This window comes from Symphalangus syndactylus, chromosome 15 (genome assembly GCF_028878055.3).
Source record: "Symphalangus syndactylus isolate Jambi chromosome 15, NHGRI_mSymSyn1-v2.1_pri, whole genome shotgun sequence".
Taxonomy (NCBI): Eukaryota; Metazoa; Chordata; class Mammalia; order Primates; family Hylobatidae; genus Symphalangus; species Symphalangus syndactylus.
In genome coordinates, this window is record NC_072437.2 from 9010031 (window position 1) to 9028688 (window position 18658).

Genomic DNA, 18658 nt, shown 5'->3' on the forward strand with positions numbered 1-18658 from the left:
CAAGAAATGAGAATTAAAATATTTTTGTGTTTCCACATGCCAGTCAGACAAAAACAAAAGGCCGACAACTTTCAATGTCGATGTGGGCATCCGTGCCCATCTGTTCCCCACACGGCAGCCCGTGGTCCTGTGAAAACCCAGGCCCCATCATCTTCTCTACGGAACAGGACTCTGGCTGCCTGCTGCTCAGGGCGCCGTGTTACCTCCCACTCTGCCAGGGGAGCTTGGGCCCACAGAGCGCACTGTCCCCTGGGCACAGCCTGGGGTTCCTGCCCAGGGTGTCTGCACCCAGGCCTGGACACCTGCTTGACCTGCTTCCTCAGCCCCAGGAGGCTGCTCAAATGGTGCCCTGGCACCCAATCTCCCACCTGTCCTCCCCACTGTGTCTCTGCAACACTCCATGGCCCACACATTGTTCACTTGTTTTGTTTCCTGTCTGTATCCTTTTACTAAAACATAGGCTCTATGAGAACAGGGATCTTTTTTGGCCACACTGTATCCTTTGCACCCAGCCCATGAAGGTGCTGATGAAGCACGCGTCCATGAACGATGGTCTCGGCTGCAGCCGGCCCCCCGCCCAGCTCAGTGCTGCCCCTGGATCTGCTGAAGGAAGTGGCCCACAGAACAGCCCTCTCGGAGAGAAGCCCCGGCACAGCCAGTAAGCAACAGAGCAGGCGTCCAGCACCAGCTCCACTTCAATCGCTAGACCCCAGGGCCTCACCATCTCATCAGGGGCCCTGGTGGTCAGGGACCTGGACTACCTGAGAAGGAGGACAGTCAGGACGGTGACTTATACTACCATGGACATCAGGTGACAAGGGCAAGAAAAGAATGAACACTCCAGCACGGTCACCTCACTGGGCTGATTGATGATATGGTGGGGGTGAGGGGAGGCCAGCGGTGGCGCGGCACAGTGAGCGTGTGGGACAGCTGCTGGGCCTCCTCCTGAGGCTGGAGGAAGTGAGCAGTGAAGGCACGGGACCAATACAGGCTGAGCTCAGACACAGGGGCGGGGCAGGGCAGAGCCCCGTAGGACAGATCCTGCAACTTTCCCGGAGCTGGCTCACTCTCCCTGGGCTGCACCCGTCAGTCCACAGCAATCTGTTCACATGCACCCCTTCCCAGCAGTCACCCCTAGGAAAATCACTTACTTCTGAAAAGAGCTCCACTTATTCTAAAGCTATCTACCCAGCACCTAACAAGTGCCAGGTGCTTGCTGAGAGGTCACGTAGGAACCCAGAGCTGAGTCGGACCCTAGGCCTGAGAAGCAGACAGGACGGGTCCAACAGCAGAGAGACCAGCAAGAGAACAGCATGGGTAGGTGCTACCCACACGAGAACACAGCAGGTCACGCTTCTAACAGACAGAGGGCACTGTGGGAGATGATGGCACTTCAGGAAGTGTGGGTGGAATATCTTACAGGCGAGAGGGAGAACCAGAAGAACAGGAGAGCCCTCCAGGTCTGGCCCCAGCTCCTGGATGAGGAAGGGGCTATAAGGCAGTGGTGCCGGGACTGGCACGGAGGCTTCACTGACACAAAGGTGCTTCTCCTGCTTGCTTGGGTAAACGTTACGTGGCTTATTCCTATCACTGCCTCAAGGGGCAGACCTTACTTTTGTTTGGAGTCTTCAGAAAGCCACCAAGCCTCCCTCCATCCCAGGAACGCCATGGCCTGCGTGACCAGGAGGCCACGTCCTCCACCACACAGACCGCAGGTACTCACTTTTCCGGGACGCGAACTCCTCATCTGAAGGCTTCCGTTCAGGTTTGCGCTTGGGCAGCAGCTTTTTCATGGTCTTGGGGCTCTTACTAAGATCCTAGGGAAAGACAAAAGAAATGCTAACACATACTCTAAAGTCAATCATTTTCACTGGTGTATCAGAAAGGCTGCTGTAAAGGTATAAAACCCCCAATTATTATAGCCACTGATAAGAGCTTCTCGCTTTTTCCTACTTTGATTTTTCTTTACCAGCTTCTGAACATTAATTTTTAAAAATCAATAGGGCATTTTCAGTATTAGTCATTGGCTAATATTTTTTCTTCATTCTGATAAAACCCCTCGTGCCATTTGGGTCCTTTTAGTTCTGTGATGAGAGGTGTCACCAGGAGGCAGGCTGGCGCTGGTGTGCACAGACAACCTGCACGCTCCTGAGGGAGGAGGAGAGGAGGGGGCAGCTGCTCCCTAGGACAGACCCGTCCCCTGGCACAGCTAACTGGAAAGAGGAGGAAACTAAGGTTGTCATTAAATGACAGATAAGATATGTCTGTCTTAAAAATATATCTTAAAAATAATTGCTTTAAGAAAATATTTGAAGTTTCAGGGAGAAGAAAAGGGAGTGAGTGCTCAGCTACCTGACTCTGAGTGCCAGGAGCACAGCCAAGCTCGGCCAGGGCTGCTGTGCAGGAGCCACACACACACCAGCTCAGAGTGTTCACGACGGAACGGCCCACCCCTCACCTCTTCAAACACCTTCTCAAACAAGCACAGAAGATGACAGCAAAAAACAAAGTGAGCAAAGCAAGTCCAACAGAGCAGGTAAGGTGCCAACTGTCAAGCACATGTTAAATACCGATATCAAAAAAAAGGCTGGTTTCTGCATCACCCCAATGACGTAAACCATCACGAATGTTAACACGCGAAACCAAGACTCAGAAGATGAGATGTGCTATGGAATGAACCAGGCTGGAAACAGAGGAAACAAAGCTTGGTTTTTAAAGTTATCTTTACAAGTCTTTATTGGGAGCTAAACAATGGGTACACATGGACATGACCATGGAAACGACACACCCTGGGGACTCCAAAAGGAGGAGGGTGATGGGGGTGAGTTTTGAAAAACGACCCATTGGGTACAATGTTTCCTATTTGGGTAATAGGTACCCCAGAAGCCCAAATCCCAGCATCACCCAATACAGCCACGTAACTAACTCTGAATCTAAAATAACCTTCAAAAAGTTAAACAAGTCTTTCTATAAAAATTGTCAAGCACTTAGAAATGCAGCAGCAATCTGTTCCAGAAGACACATTTGTACACATGTGCTCCCTGGCTGCCCTAATTTGAAGCAAATTGAGGTGGAGAGCCTTGAAGAGCCAACGCCCACCCACCACGTGCTCCGAGGGCACCTGCAGGCGCAGAGGGTCACGGAGCACACAGCACACCCGACGCCCAGAGCCAGGCAGAGCAGGCTGCAGAGCGGCCCTCCACGTCCTCTTCTCACACCCTGCAGGATCACTCCCCATGCTAATGCTGGGCGGTGCTCAGCAACACTGCACGGCAGCTGCTCAGTGTGAGCCCTTCTCTGCCAGTGTGGAGGTGGCAAAGCAAATGCAGCCAGATTTATAAAAAAAAATTGTTTATCTTCACTCCAATACCCCTTCCCTTGCCCTTTCTACTTCTTTGCCCAACAGTTTTATCCCAATTTTCCTCCCTAGTAATTCAGTCTCCACCTGTTCTTTCAGTAGCTCACTTTTTCTTTAGACTGTGCACACTAAAGCATACAGGGAGGAACACCAACATGTTTCAAGTAACTTCCCATGATAGAAAATGAAAATGCTGACTTACACTCGATTACCTGAAAGATATCATAAAAACAAAGACTCAGAACAAAAAACGAAAAGCACAGATCCTCATTTCTTACACAGTACTTTCCTACGGGCCTTAAAACCCTCAGGGCTGCTAGCAAGAATGCAGAAAAAGTCTGCTCCAGTTCCCTTGGCAAATGTGGCCTTGACCAGACACAAAGGCGCCATGCCAGGCAACAGCGCATCACCATCCTCACGCTCACTCACACCCCACCAACGGGCACTGCTGCTCGTATTCGCATGCACGATGCCCATACTCTCACCGCCACTCCTCATACCTCACCACCATGCATGCTCAACTGCTTATGAAAACAACTCTCATCTCAATTATCAGCTTCCTCGGGTGAAAGTATTTCTCAGAACACATTCCTCAAGACTCATCCAAGCTGGTTTAGGTAAAAGTGTACGAAAGTGTTAATACTGATATTTATTCATTAGAATCGTACTTTATTTGCGCCTAGCAAATATAAAAATGCTGGATCAGAACAGAGACAAGCAAAGACTGCATCATGATTTCTTATGCATCAAAGGGGGAAACTGCCTAAGTAATTGTTTTTTCATTTTAGTAAATGTTCTCTTCATCGCAAATGGCTTCTGGATGACAAAATGCAGGGCTCCTGGACAGGATCCCCAACCTAGAGGAGGGGTCGTTAGACGCAGCAGACAGCATGCAGACGCTGAGCGATGGCCTCCCGCGCGGGGAGTGAAAGCCACCTGGGCTCAGCGCCTTTCCAGCTCCTGGCCCGCGGCGGCGGCACACCCCCTCCGGCTAGCGCAGTAAAGGCCCCCCCTGTGCACGGCAGAAAGGAGGGGGACCCTGCACATCGCCCTCTCACACAGGTGACCACAGGCCTCTCAGCAGCAGAGCAGATAACCAGAGAACCAAGGCAGACCCCCTTCTCAGTTCTCTAGGAGTTACGGTGCATTTTGCTGTGTACGGAAGGACCGGCACGGCACACCCTAGGCCCGAGGCATGCTCACCGTGGTCTGGCTGTTTGAGTGGTCAAGGGACCTCACCTCCTTGTAGCAGAGAGCAGCTGAGGGCCGGAGGGGAGGCGCGGGCCGCAGGCAGCTCAGGCTCCAGGGCTTGGGTGTTTTCGGAGGCTCCAGGGGTCCCCAGTTGATGGTGGTGTGCGGGGTGCCATGGTGGGAGGGGTGGGGGAGCGTGTGGTAGGCGGGCGTCAGCGGCGCGGGCTTGCTGTCTGCGTGCTTGCTGGACGGAGTGACCGGGTGGGAGGGGAGCTGCCGAGGGCACAGAGCGGGAAGGGCAGAGAACGTGAGACTCACGTGCTCACCGCGAAAGGGCACTTATCACGCACTTCCTTCCGCTCTTTAAACACTCCACGTGAAATAAACCTCAGGATTTATCATTTCGTTCGAATCTCTGGCTCTCAGCAGTCAGTTTTTGGGGCCAAACATCAGCTCGCACCACCTGGGCTGAGCGTGGGGCTCCCCACGGCATCTGCCCCAGACAGGAGGGGCAGCTCTAGCTGGGGCCCCAGCACTCAGACATCCACTAGCCACATTTATTAGCTACGGAGTAACATTAATAGAAAAAACGTACTTCATCTAGTAAAAAGATGAGAATTTCACAAAAGCACACAGGGCATGTGGCTGTAAGAAGGAAGGTGATTCCCCCCAGTCACGTATTATTCTTCACCTAGTGATAAAGTACTGGGCAAAACTAAGGCCTGATCGCCTAGTTTTGTTTTTTAAAAAAGTTTTCCTGGCACACAAGCAGGCCTGTGCCTGTCTAAAGCTGCTGTTGTGTTCCAAGGGCAGAGTACAGCTGCAAGAGGCCTGAACCTGTAAAGCAGAGAATGTTTACCACCTGGCTCTTTATTGAACACTGCCAAGCCCTGGTATTAAAACCAATTACGTTCTTAGAAAACTCAACTTTAATCAAAACAAAGTTAATAAAAAATTAACTTCTTAGAGCGGTGTGCCATTAATGAATTTTATATTCCTGGAAAACCCAAAATATCCCATCACAACGACAGTTAAATGAGAAAAGTTAAATAAGTAATTCTCAAAATCAGCCAGTAATGACCTCAAATTAGCCAACAATAGTAAGATGCATTTAATGGGAGAACAAGCTGCGTGGCGCTGTGAACTGGAAACCTGAGTGGGGTCGGCATTCTGAAGAAGTGCACGACCTTCAAAACACAGGCTGAGAGGGAAGGCCCCACAGCAGCTAATGCCACAATTTCAAGAATAGAAGCCATCAACTTCCTGCAACGATCACACTCTAGTCCCTGCATGGGGGAGGGAATTGTGTGAGATGCAGGTCATGCTACGAAGCCACTGTAAGGTCATCTTTTCACAGGAAATAATGTATAGATGGATAAAATTATGTAAGACATCCCTTCTAGCAACAACGTCAAAGTAGTGTCTGGTTTTGTTTCTCCTTTCTTGAAAAAGTCAAAGGAAGTGTGCTTTATGCTAAAATTAGAAAATGATTTCAGGTGGACAGAGCTAGATCATAGGAGAATACATCATCCCACAGAAGAAACCCTGTAGGAGAATGCAGAACACTTTAAACATGAGGCACAGTGCCTTCCCCGCTGAAGGGATGCCTTCCCAGCCACCAGTGAAAGGAACACTAAGATGGAGGGTCTGGCCACAGAGAAAAGCTGACTTGATATAAAACTATGTGAAGTAGAGTTTCAGACCGCTGTTGAAAATCTGAGTGAAGCAGCTCATCCACTGTTCTTTATAAACACACGTGGTACACACACATCCCTGGGATAAACTGATCTCCATGAAAGAATGGAGAATTTTAAAATGGTAGAGCCATTAAAAATGAAATGCTCGCTAAAAGCCAATGAGTAGTTACAATCTCCACTGCTGAGAAATCAGATGGACTCTGAAACTCTGATGAGAATATCAGAATACAGCAACCCTTCTTGAGCTACAACCTTCACAAGAAAACATGAAAACTGAGCACACGACAGAACTGATCCTAATAACCTAATCAGGATGTGAGGAAAACTGCAAGCTGAAAACGCCTGCGTCATCGTCATTCTTTAGAAGCTCTGCCCAGTTTTTCTGTATTACTTGATAAAGATGACGACTGTTAAAACCTGATACCAACTTCTTGAGCACAAAACACCCGGAGAGGTTTAAACACTGCAACTTCAGTGTTCATCTATTCTGAAAAGTTGTAAAAAAAAAAAAAAAAAAAAAAAAGTTCTCTAAATATCCAAAGACTTGTTGCGCTTTTCTAAGTAAAAGACACCTCAATTTCTTAAAATCAACAGAGTGTCATAAATTCTATTTTAATGCCTTCAACACGAGTCTGGCCCTTTTCATCATCATAATCATTTATTTTTTGTTTTCTTAAATGAAGCATAATAAACAGTTAAAATTCTCAGAAAAACCATCTATAGTTTAGTGTAAAACTCCCCTAAATCAGTCTTCTAGGGCCACGCTGAGCAGAAGCAGCTTCCCACCCAAGCACCTCTGAACTGTGCATGAGGAGGCACAATTCAGGGTTGTTTCTCGAGAACACTGGTTGGAAAACAATTGACTACTGCACGAAGAGGGCCAAATATTTGCAGAGAAATATGAAGCAAGTGTTTTGCATTTTTATCCAAATATTGATTAGGTTTTAAAGCACTTGATCACTTGCTGACAGCTCAGCCACGGGATGCCACGCCTGGAGTCTGGAAGGAGGAGAAGCACCAAGTCCTTACGGTATGAGATGGCACCGAATGAGGCTTTATGGTGGGGTTTCCCACAGACGTGACCTTCGTTTGCTTCTGTAGGTGGTCCACCCATTCCTGCAGATCCTGCTGGTTGTTGCATGACACTAATATCCGCTCAATCATGCTCCCTACAGGAGAGAAGGAAAAAATAGGCCGAGTGGAAACACAGGTAAAAAGCAAGTGCATGCACACCTCCCCCCAGAATTCCACTCAACGCTTAAACACCACCTTCTGAAATATGCAAGCAAGAATCTGCACGCGGGGACAAGCTGCCTCTCCTCCCCGAGACACAGCACTCACACAGCTTGTGCCTATCACCTGATATTTCAAATGCATTTCTATGATTTTCACTGTCCTCAAGCTTTGTGATTGTCATTCCTGTCGTTGGAAGCTTTCCCTAAAAAAGACCCCCCCACAAAAAAAAAAACAATTAGTGCTTTTCTAGAAAAAGGTACCATTATTAAAGTAAATATTAAATGATTTTAGAATTGGTGGAAGAACTCTGTGAACCAAAAAAAGCTCATTTGTAGCAGATGCATGTATAATACAAAAATTTTTATCTCAAATAATAAATCATAATACTGTCCCGTAAGCAAGAAACTCAACTGGCGACAAGGGACAGAGTGACAAGCCCAAACACACACTGTATCTGATGAGCTGCTACTAAACATAGACACCAGGACAAAAAACATCACATATTATAATTTTTAAAAAACTACCGTGTATAACAGCTGTTTTAAATGATGTTTTTGCAGAAAAGAACCATGCATAAAGAAATGCAGAGGAAGCTCCAAGTTTAAAGTCAAAATAAGGGTGGGAAATTGAGGCAAGAATAAGAATTGCATAACATTCTACTTTGTAATCCACCAAACAGAAAATAAGTAGTTGTGCTAAATGCTGCACAAAATGGACAAAATGGTCGGCAAACCAGTGCTCCCTGAAAACGGAAGAAATTGGTAACTGCAACAGGAAATGTCAATGGAAAGATACCAGAAAGGGGATACAAAGTCATCATTACAAACAAGTCAGAAGTGAACACAAAACAACCTGGCACAGCTGACAGAAACCACCGTACATGGTGGCCCACCAAGTCCTCAGGAAGAGGCAGTGGCGTCTGGGTTGCGCTGCCCAGGGAGCACTCCATCAGCTGCGGAGCAGCGTTCTGCATAAGCACCTCCAGAGGGAAAGCTGCTCAACCGGTGTGGGGAACGTGTCCCCACAGAGAATGGGTGGCAGTGCCACCACCTGGCAGGGGCTCAGACCTCCAGCAAGTAAGGGCCAGAGAGGCTGCTGATACTCTACAGTGCCCAGGACAGTCTCACCAAGCCACCAGCCCCTGGCCATGAATGATCCAGTCCAAAACGTCAGCAGTGCCCAGGCAGAGAAATCTCATCCTAAAGCATGGCAGGTGGAAGAGGAGACTGCTGGACACTTCTGTGGCCAAGCGTATTTAAAAAATGCTACACACTGTGAACTCCTTTCCAAGATTCATGATGCATATAAGTACTTTAACAGCTGTAAGTCCTACAGAAAATGAAACCGCACAACTGTGTTTAACCTAGCCCATCTGAACATCAGTGTATAGAACACTATGACCGTGGCTGGACCGAACGCTTTTTAGCATCCCCCAAAGCCAGTGTTCTAACGGTAGAAACGGATACTGATGATACAGAGACCATGGCTCACCACTGTGCTGAGAATGGAAAAATAAAATCCTGTTGTTGAGATGAGCTCCAGCAGTCTGTCAACACATCAACGGCAAAGCCAGTGTGAGCACCAGCCACACAGGCAGAGACTCAAGCCTGCCACGAGTGGCAACCTCTTCTCTCCTTAGGTTAGAGAAGGCCCCTGTCTCCAGCCACTGGAATGAGATTCTGGGGATATAAAATAGGAAGCCAGATAGTGCTGACCAGAAAGGACAGAGATTTAGGTTTATCAAGGTCATTTAACAAAGAAGTAGCTGCTAGTTTAGGGGGAAACTCTAGCGGGCACTATCTTAGCCACAGATCACCTCTCTTCAGCAGTGGCCTTACGGACTACAGCCTTATTTTCCTGAGTCTGTGCCTATATGTGATTCACCAATTCTAAAGCACGCATTTTGGAGTAAGCGTATGACGACAAGTCCTCTCTGGGTGTCAACAGAGCCTCTGTGAAGGCACAGTGTCTGCTTAGGGTTCTCTAACTACCTCGCTGGGCCAACACAAAACAACACATGCTACAATGAAATGCAACCCAGAGAACACGAAGTGGCGGCTTCTGCTGCAGTGGTTACGTGGTGACTGGCCAGTCCTCAGAAAGTTGATGGGAAGGATATGAGCCTCTGTAACTTCACAGAAAAAAAAGAATGAAACCTGCAAAGTGCATCTACTAGACAGACAGCAAAAATACCAGCTCCTTCATCTATCACCACTATAAACCACTGTCGCAACAGAAAAGGCCCTGCTCACCCTTGCACCTCCTTCTCAAACCTGCTGTCACATTTTCTCAAAGAAAAGCAGGGAAACAAAAATGGAAAAGGTTCAACGATCACACACTGCTACTTACACACTTACATCACTTTCTATTTGCTGATGCATTTGGGCAGTGCCATGCCACTGACACAAGATCTTAGTCTACACTACCCCACTAACCCACAAGCCCTAGCTGAACCCATTCACAGAACAAAACTGTAACAAGGAGGAGCAAGGTATTTTGCATGAAATTACAGAAGGCAATGACAGAGACTGACTTGTGCCACAGTAGTCTGTGTCCTTTTGAGGTTGATCTACAGTTTATACTTCTTTCCTGTTTTGAAATTAACATAGGATATACTTGCATAGTCACAACGCAACAAACAGGAGCTGTACGTCCATATCTGAACATACAGCACTACACACACAGCACATACACAGATAGATACATGTAATATTTAACACAAAATTCAAAGCCAGCCTGAAATTATCCTCAGATCCACAATAAAATATAAATTTAAATTGTGTTTTACCTGATAGATAAAGCCACTCATCCTAGGACTGGCAGACAACATTAGCAAAACATTTGGGAAGAGTAGAAGATATCTTTCATTCTTTTCCTAATACAAAAAAAGAAATCCAAAACATTTCTTAAAAAACATCTACTTACAAATGTGAGCACAAATACTTCACTTATTTATACTAGGCCCTATGAAACATTACATGATATTTCTCGTTTAGGTATTTCTACCAAGTTTTATCGGGTAAATTAAATGGAAACAATTATGATAAACTCTGTATTAAGTCTTAACATATGATTAAGACTGAGCTTTAACATATAGGTAAAGAGATGGACTTCTAAATTCTTCAAAAAACAAAAGGTAAGAAAGTAAACTGAATGATCAAAAGATCCTGGACTCACAATTAGCCTGTGTAACATCTTGAAAATATATTTGGTTAAAGAGTTCAGCTCTGTGATTAACTATTTTCAGGTAACCTAAAATTTTCTTTTTCTGGTTCAGAGAAAAAGGAGAGAACCTATAAATTTTAATGGGGTCAGGGGGAACAGGTGGAGTCTTTAAGCTAAAGAAAGGATAGGATAAAATGTTAAAATCAATTTTGGTCTACTAATAATTCCTGGCACTTCCCAAACCTCCCAAATGTCAACTCAGTGTTGTTTTCATCCACCCCATAAACATCACCTGGTTTACATCAGACTTAAAAGTATTATTTATGTATTAAAAATCATTTACTTCAGTAAGATAAAAGCCAAAGAGACCATAAGTGAAAGAAAAAAGCTCCTAAGAATCCAAAAAGTGACAACAAAAAAAATGCCACAGTCCTTTTCACATGTTGACATTTAAACTATGGCCCAAAAAAGTGAAATCAGTCCTAGGAATTAGTTTCCTCAAGTATATTCCTCAGAACATTAGGCTTATGCAAAGCACCTTGAGAAAAGAGTCTTCCGTACTTTAAAGAAGTCACTGAGAACGACTTGCTATATTCCCCACTTGAAGAATCACAACATACATTGGGAACATTCAGAGCCAAGTCTCTGAGGAGCTCTATCATAAAGAATCTTTTCCACTAATTACGTTCAGTCGTGATCAGAACCACTCTGAAGCATTTTGGAGTAACACCCACCAGTGTTGTGTAGATCTAATATTATAAAGAACACACTTTGGGAAATGTTTCCACAGATTCAAGTTTAAAAGAGCATGACTCAAAAAGAAACTTCTTCTGAAAAGATGTGAGGTTTTTATAATCATGGTTTCTTATGGTACCCAAACTACAAGACTATGTAGAAGGGGTGATATTTTATAGGTGGAAAGGAAAACACACTGTAAGTTTCAAGTTTTAGTTTTCTTATTCTCCTTGGAGTCTTGTGTTCAGAAATGAGTCATTTAGCATGTTTTGATCATGTTATTTTTGCAGAGGTAGAATAAAATTCAAAAAGAGGTGCCTGTTTAGTGACCCACTGAATGTATGTCAATGTGAATCATGAAATAAACTGCTCGATTTTCACTTGTGTGGGTGGGTATGTCCCAAAACTCTGGGTTGATCTCTCACTTAAACCCGTAAGAAAACTGTGACCCCCGTAAGCATATGTCAGCTAGCGTACTTTCACAGGAAAGTATAATGACGCAAAAGCATTGACAGCGGCAGGTCCCTGTGAGAGTGAGCCTTGGTACAAAGTTGCTGGCCAGATAAGCGCATACAGCTCCGTGCAGATGTGTGCACAGGACTCCTGCAAGTCTTTCTGCACACTATCTATCCTTCAGTTCACGTGGGCTTCGGGCCACAATGACTTCAGCTGGATCAAACTGGTCAACAAGTCCACACTCGGCTCTAAGCCTCTCTAACACGCCATAAGCCTCTCTCCTGTGTCAAGAATAAAAAGTAGCTCACAAATTATAAGATAGAGCTTCTATTAGATGTTTTTCATTGCTTGAGATGCCTTTAAAATCTTCTGCTACGAGCTCCTAAGAGTGGGACAGAAACCCTGGTGCGTGCACGTGGGCAGCAGTACCTCACTTCCGGCACACTGAATCAGGACCTGGGACATGTAAGTGACATTGCCCAGAGTTTTAATGTCATCGCCCTCCCAGTTCCGGATGGCTTCCGTCAGGATCTGCAGCTCAAGCTCTTTCCTTTTCCGGACTTCTTGACATTGGGCCTGACAGACACAGAACAACACTGTTAACAGACAGAAACTTTCAGAATCTTAAGTTCTGGCCACATTGCTTTGTATCATCCTTAAGACAATTATTGCTTTATATCTTACTTCTTCAGACAGATAACTATTGAGCGATTTGCTTAATTATACAGAATTGATGGAATTGAAAGTATTTGCTTAGAAGCATGAAACCAAGTCAAGAGAAGCAACACACACAACTGCTCTGGAATACTAAGTATTATTTTAGAAAGATATAGAAGATTTTGCCACTTGTACGAAAAAGAAATGTGGACAGGAGAAGAACTGTATTTTCATTCTGGTTTTGTTCGCATTTGCCAATATAGAAGACTGAAGAGAAGAAACAGAAAGTATAACTTGTGCTATAAAATAAGGCATATATTTCAAAAACAGTTGGTAGACAGCACAACAGCAGAGAAAATGGAACCACCATTGTTCTGTTTTGCAATAAATCATTAAAGACAACATGAATGAAGGGTAAAAAAATGTTTTAAATAATTTAAAAGTAGATCTAACATCAATTATACTGTGATTTTAAAAAATTTAAATAATTATTCTATCATAGTCCACTAAAAGGAGTTTACCAGCCACAGAATGCCGACTCTGTTTTTCTTTCATGTCAGCACAAGTCATTTTTTAATCATTTGACTTTTTCAGTTGATAATTCTTTTACATTCATTTGTCACAATAATGTCTGGGGGAAAAAAACAATATGCTTAATCACTTACTGAAAGGTTTTTGAAGGCAGCCATAGATTTCTGAATATCTTGTCTATCTGTATGATAATCCTTTGAGTAAAAGAAACATACAATTAGCTTTCATAAGGAAAAGCTTTTCTTAAAAGGTACTCTCTACAGACCAGCTTGAAACTTTTCTAATACTTTTCAACCCTTAACATTCCCTCTTCCCCTCAGCATTAAAGTGTCAGTCTTTCAGAAAATCATGAAGCCATTAGACTTAGGGGAAACATAAGTTGGAAGAGAACAGTCACGAGCAGCAGGGGTGGGGAAGCCAACACTTGCTTCATCAATAAAGTCTTATTGGAACACTGCCACGGCTCACATGCAGTATGTAGAACGGCAGAGCTATGTAGCTGTGATGAAGACCCTACAGTCTGCCCCCTTATAGAAAACGTTTGTCAGCTCAAGCCAAGAGACTAACTTTAACCCAAATTTCTGCTAGGCTGCAACCTGTTATTCAAAATTAAAAGAGCACAATCATTCATTAAATGATTAGTACAGTATTACCCTATAACCTATGCACACATTGTTTGTAGCTGGATGATCCAGATAAGACATCTCAACACTATCTGAAAATCAGTTCTCATGTTTCAGCTTTTGGAAACTTTTCAATCAGCAGCAGTGGGTAAAAGAGAGATAAGGGGTAAATGTTTTTTAATAGAGCTGGAATAAGGAGAAAAACATAATATTTAACAAAACTCTTTGTAAACTCTGTTGGTTCTGGCTTCTAAAATAAATCATGAATAACACTTTCTTTCACAGTAAGTCTGACCATGCCACTAACCCTTGGTAAGGATTCTGAGTAAGAGAATGAAAGCGCAGTACCTCCATGTGTCTCTCGAGCTCTTTGAGCAGCGTAGGGTATTTATCCAGGCGCATGAAGGGTTTGCTCAGGCCCGTGGTCAGCACGAGAATCCCAGGGCTGCTGGCACCTTTGGTCTCCATGAACTCCCCCAACTCCTCACTGGGCAGCAAGCGGCAAGAGAGATGCTCGTGGTTAGCAATGAGAGACAGTGGCGGCTCTCTGATCTCCATGAGCAACAGCCAGAATTTATGAAACGTAAGTGTTGCTTTTAACGTCTGGAAGGCTCCAGCTTTTATCCCAAATCTGCGCTGCTTATCTGGAAATGCCAAAGGGGACTCTCACCCCTAAGGGGTCCCGTTCCTGCTCTCATATGAGCAACAGTAACTACACACAGCACAGGATGTGTGGCTCTCCACGAGATCCTACTGATGGCGAGCCCTCCAGCACACCAGTGCCATGCAGACCCATCCAGTGGAAACATGCACACTCAGAGCCAGAATGGATTCCAACAATCTCAGAGTCTCAAGGTGGTAGAACAAGGACCCAGCTGCTCCGGTAAAGAGCTAGAGCATGCTGATGGTCATCCCCAGACGTGAGTTCGTCCAGCAAGCAGGCCCCACCCATGTGCTGCCAGCACTCAGCCTGGGAGCAGGCAATGGCTCTTGGGGTGAGGAGCACGAGAAGCAGTAAGAGAAGAGGGCAAACGCTGATTTAGGCTTCAGAACTTCAAAAGCTTTAAGTTTAATCCTCACAAAACGTGAGGAAGGAAGGGGTCCCTGTGTACAGGCATCGAATGCTGATTTATGCTTTAGAACTTCAAAAGCATTGTTACATTCAACCCTCACAACACGTAAGGAAGGAAGGTGTCCCTGTGTGTGGACAAAGAAACTGAGTGCATATCCCAAAATTAAAGAGTCAGAAACAAGTTTTGGAACTTTCTGTATTCCTCTTTCACCATCCCCTTCACGGGGCCTTGCCTAGCGTTCCCTACAGTGGGTCCTCATGTGTGTCATCTTTGTCCTCAGAGTTTCCATGGCTGTGGCAGAGGACACGGGCAGGCTTCTGGGGGGTCCAGCTCTTCATCCACGTTTGTTAAGGCTGACAGTCACCCGACCGCGACGCCCCTTCACTGGCGATCTCTGAGGTCTCTGCCAGGCCCTGGGTCTGCTGTCCCTCAAACCGCATGTGCCATCAGTCCACACATCTGACAGTGTACAGCCCACAGAAAGGAGGGGAGGCAGCACCAGTGCTGGCAGCCGATGCCAGGTCCAGACCAGGATGACTTCTCAGTCACCACATCCCCTCCAGGAGACCCAGGTGACCTCCCCTCCGCCATCACCACGCCCCATCCTAGGAGACCAGGGTCTCTAGTCAGCAAAGCTTGGTTCAAATGATACCCATGGCACTCATCCTAAGAACAAATTTTCCTAGTCTAGAAGTTTTCCCTTAAAAGGAAAAGATACTTTTATATCCTCATTATGTAAACGATGTCCTAAAATAAATATGAAAATCCTAACAGCAAAACTGAGAAACAAGCCAATTTCCGGTTCTGGTCTCACAGGAGCCTCCCACTGCACCACTCCAGCCAAGCTGGCTACTGCCAGAGGTCTTGGGGACACCAGAACCATCGAGGGCTCCCAGGGAAAAGACAGACAGTGTTCAGGCTAACCCAGAGGAGACTGAGTTCACAAACAGTAAATATTAACAGTTTCAGAGAGTTCAACCTCAACACAGCTTCCCATAAGGAGGACTGAGAGCCAGGGTGGTGCCAGCCCTTCCTGCTTCTCACCCTCCTTATTCCATGTGGATCCCCTGCCAGGGCAGCGAGGGAGAATGTCCTCCAATGAAACCAATTCAAACACCATGCTGAAAACCAAACAGTCACTAGGAAACCAGCCTTCCACTTCCTAAGCACATAAGACCTTCCGAGAAGGCCACTTACATCTCAATGCTTTCTACAAAACCAGGGTGGTCTCATTAACCAAGGCCAGGGTGCTGTCCTATGCTGCGTAAAAACAGTAACGATGTGGGTGGAGCACCTCTCTCTGTCCTTGCCAACAAGAAATACTTTCAATAAACACATAGATATACACACTTAACGGGTATTATCAATACTAAAGCAAATTATAAAAAAGGGTCATGTTGCATATATCCACTTATAAAAAATTACGACGAGAAACATTTTATCAATTCCATATATAAGGCTTCATAATTATTTCTGTAAAGCTGCCCATCGTGTTGATGCTGTTTTAAAAATCAGTAGCACAGAAACTGTCAGAGTACTTCTGAGTGTGTGTATGTGGTGTCTGTCTTTGTGAGAGAGAGCACGCACACACAAGCGCAAGTGCACTTTTGTGGGCAACAGACAACTCAGCATCTTTTGTCTATAACTTTGTGCTTTCCAAAAATCATTTCCTTGAAACAATCCCAGGCTAGAGGTTACTGAAATAAAGCACAGTGCTATCTTCAGGGGCCTGCTGTGGGTAACACCTGCACAGCAAGGTGTCCTGCTCACCGTGCAGGCTGCATTGACATGAGCCCATGAGCACACCGCATGTGTTCGTATCATTTCTAAACATGGACACGTCCTCTGCCTTCTTTCCTCAACATCCACCTTCCCAGGGGAGATGGGTGGGGAACTGAAGAGGGTCCAGGACAGACTCCCATCCACTGCAGCCACTGTAGCCACTGTCCCCTGCCCCCTTCTCTGCTGGGGCAACAGTGAGCACTCTGTGGACAGCAGAACCACAAGGACAGAGGAGGAGCCACAGGACGGCTCACCATGCTGGGCACCAGGGCAGGCACTCATAGACATCAATGCTCCAAACATCACTGGGTGGGGCAGACCTACAATTTTGCAAGTGATACAGAGGCCAGCCTGCATGAAGGCCACTGCCCACACCATCACCGCCCACACCATCACCGCCCACACCATCACCGCCCACACCATCACCACCCACACCATCACTGCCAGTAGAACAGCTGACGCTCTGCACCCAAGGCGGACCCCTGTTATGTGGATGGCATGGCCGGCCCCTCTGACCATGGACAGCCTGTTCCGCACACACATGTCCCTCCGCTCCGCCCAGTTCTTACTCAGAAGTGCTCCTCTTCCCACTACTCAGTCTATGCATTCCTAAAGCATGAATAGAGTGACATGAGGGCTTCAGACAGGAGCAATTTATATTTTACCAACAATTCTCTAGGTGTTAGAGAATTTATCAGGCAGTCCCATGAAAACCAAACTTTATGATATTAAAAATATATTTCAACTCCTTTAAATGTAATTCACATAAGTACCTTTTCCACCAAAATAAGAATCAAGGAAAAATTCATTCAGGTCATTATTTATATTTCAGGGTTACCTGTGAAATTTCCTAACTATGGTACAGCAGAGAAAAATTAACAAAACTAAACAGAATTACCCTCATCACCACTCCCTCAAAAAAAGCCCTGAAGCCAAAAAAGTGAAATGTGTGCAAGCAAAACTCCTTTTAATATCCACAAGACACTCTTACAATGCCAGAACAAATACAGTTAAAAAAGAAATGAAATTTTGTAAATGTTTGTGGATCATCGTTTTAGTTTCAGTTTGAAGTTAAAAAAAAAAAAAATAGTGCCATAATAAAACGAAACTGCTAGTTACAGCTACTCTGACCAAAGACAGCTCTTTCAGCTTCACTTCTGCTGATGCCAGCAGCCCGTACACAGTGGGTCTCCTCAGTCCTTACCAACACAGTGCTGTGGGCTGACGGCAGCCACAAAACACATGCAAGCATGGAGCCAAGCGCAGAGGAACAAACTGCTGGGAAAAAAATCATTTTCAAAGACTAAATTATGACACCCATAGTTCATTCAAAACAGCCGGCCATGGACAAGTGTTGCCGCCATCACTGGACACCGCAGAAGGTCTGAGCTGCTAAAATGGTGAGAGTTGGCATTCTGCGCTCACAGGGCTCACACTTAGAACTTAAACCCAAGTAACACAAGGACAGTGCGGACGCAAATAAGACTTTAAACTTCAACCCACTACACTTGAACCAATCCTTAAAAATTATTCCACAGCATGAGCAGACTAGTCTACCCACAGGCGTGGCAGCTTAAAGACCATCACACACGTGGAAAAACCGGCAAGAGGAACAAGAAAGAATCCAACCACAAAGGCGGGAGGGAGGAAGGAGCCTTGGCACAGGGAAGCCTGACCCCAATTCACTGCCGCGCTCTTTGGGGTGGGGAGGAATCTGTGGCCAACACGGCGGAAACTCTCGTGACGCAGGGACCTCGGGAGGGCACACAAGCTTCATGTTCCACAGTGGTGGCACCTGCTGGCTCGGGGGACCTTCCTCTCGCTGCAGCTCTGACTCCCAGCACTAAAGCAACAGTGACTTGCCCCAGGGCTGCTGTCCCGAGCAGGCCCTCCGCTGTCCCGAGCCTGTCCCTCCACTCTCTGGGCAGCCCTGGGAAGGAGGCACAAAGACCCTCCTGACTCAAAAACCCACCTGTATTCTTTCTTCCAGTTACTTCAGGAAAATCCTACACGTACATTAAGACCTGACAGACACACTCATTAAGGTAATAACAGAGAAGAGGATCAACGCAGCACACGCCCGCAAGCACTGCTCTTGAATGGCTTCGCATTTTAGGAAACTAACAGTCCTAGTGACTTTCAATGTCATCTTTA

At 45.8% G+C, this 18658-nt stretch overlaps 1 protein-coding gene across 40 annotated transcripts in view; it reads right to left on the bottom strand.

The window, feature by feature from the left end:
* Window positions 1-18658, bottom strand: part of ARHGEF7 (Rho guanine nucleotide exchange factor 7) — a 191196-nt gene that overhangs the window by 17614 nt on the left and 154924 nt on the right. For 16 of the 40 annotated variants that reach the window (XM_055244952.2, XM_055244948.2, XM_063618614.1 and 13 more), the window contains 8 exons: window positions 13998-14136; window positions 13161-13220; window positions 12268-12414; window positions 10271-10357; window positions 7606-7684; window positions 7276-7415; window positions 4598-4822; window positions 1724-1817 (listed from right to left, as the gene is read on the bottom strand). In XM_055244952.2, the coding sequence (XP_055100927.1) occupies window positions 1724-1817; window positions 4598-4822; window positions 7276-7415; window positions 7606-7684; window positions 10271-10357; window positions 12268-12414; window positions 13161-13220; window positions 13998-14136 (971 nt within the window). Of the gene's footprint in view, window positions 1-1723; window positions 1818-4561; window positions 4823-7275; window positions 7416-7515; window positions 7685-10270; window positions 10358-12267; window positions 12415-13160; window positions 13221-13997; window positions 14137-18658 lie in introns of all 40 variants that reach the window. The other 24 variants (XM_063618598.1, XM_063618600.1, XM_063618606.1 and 21 more) reach the window with 5 other exon arrangements.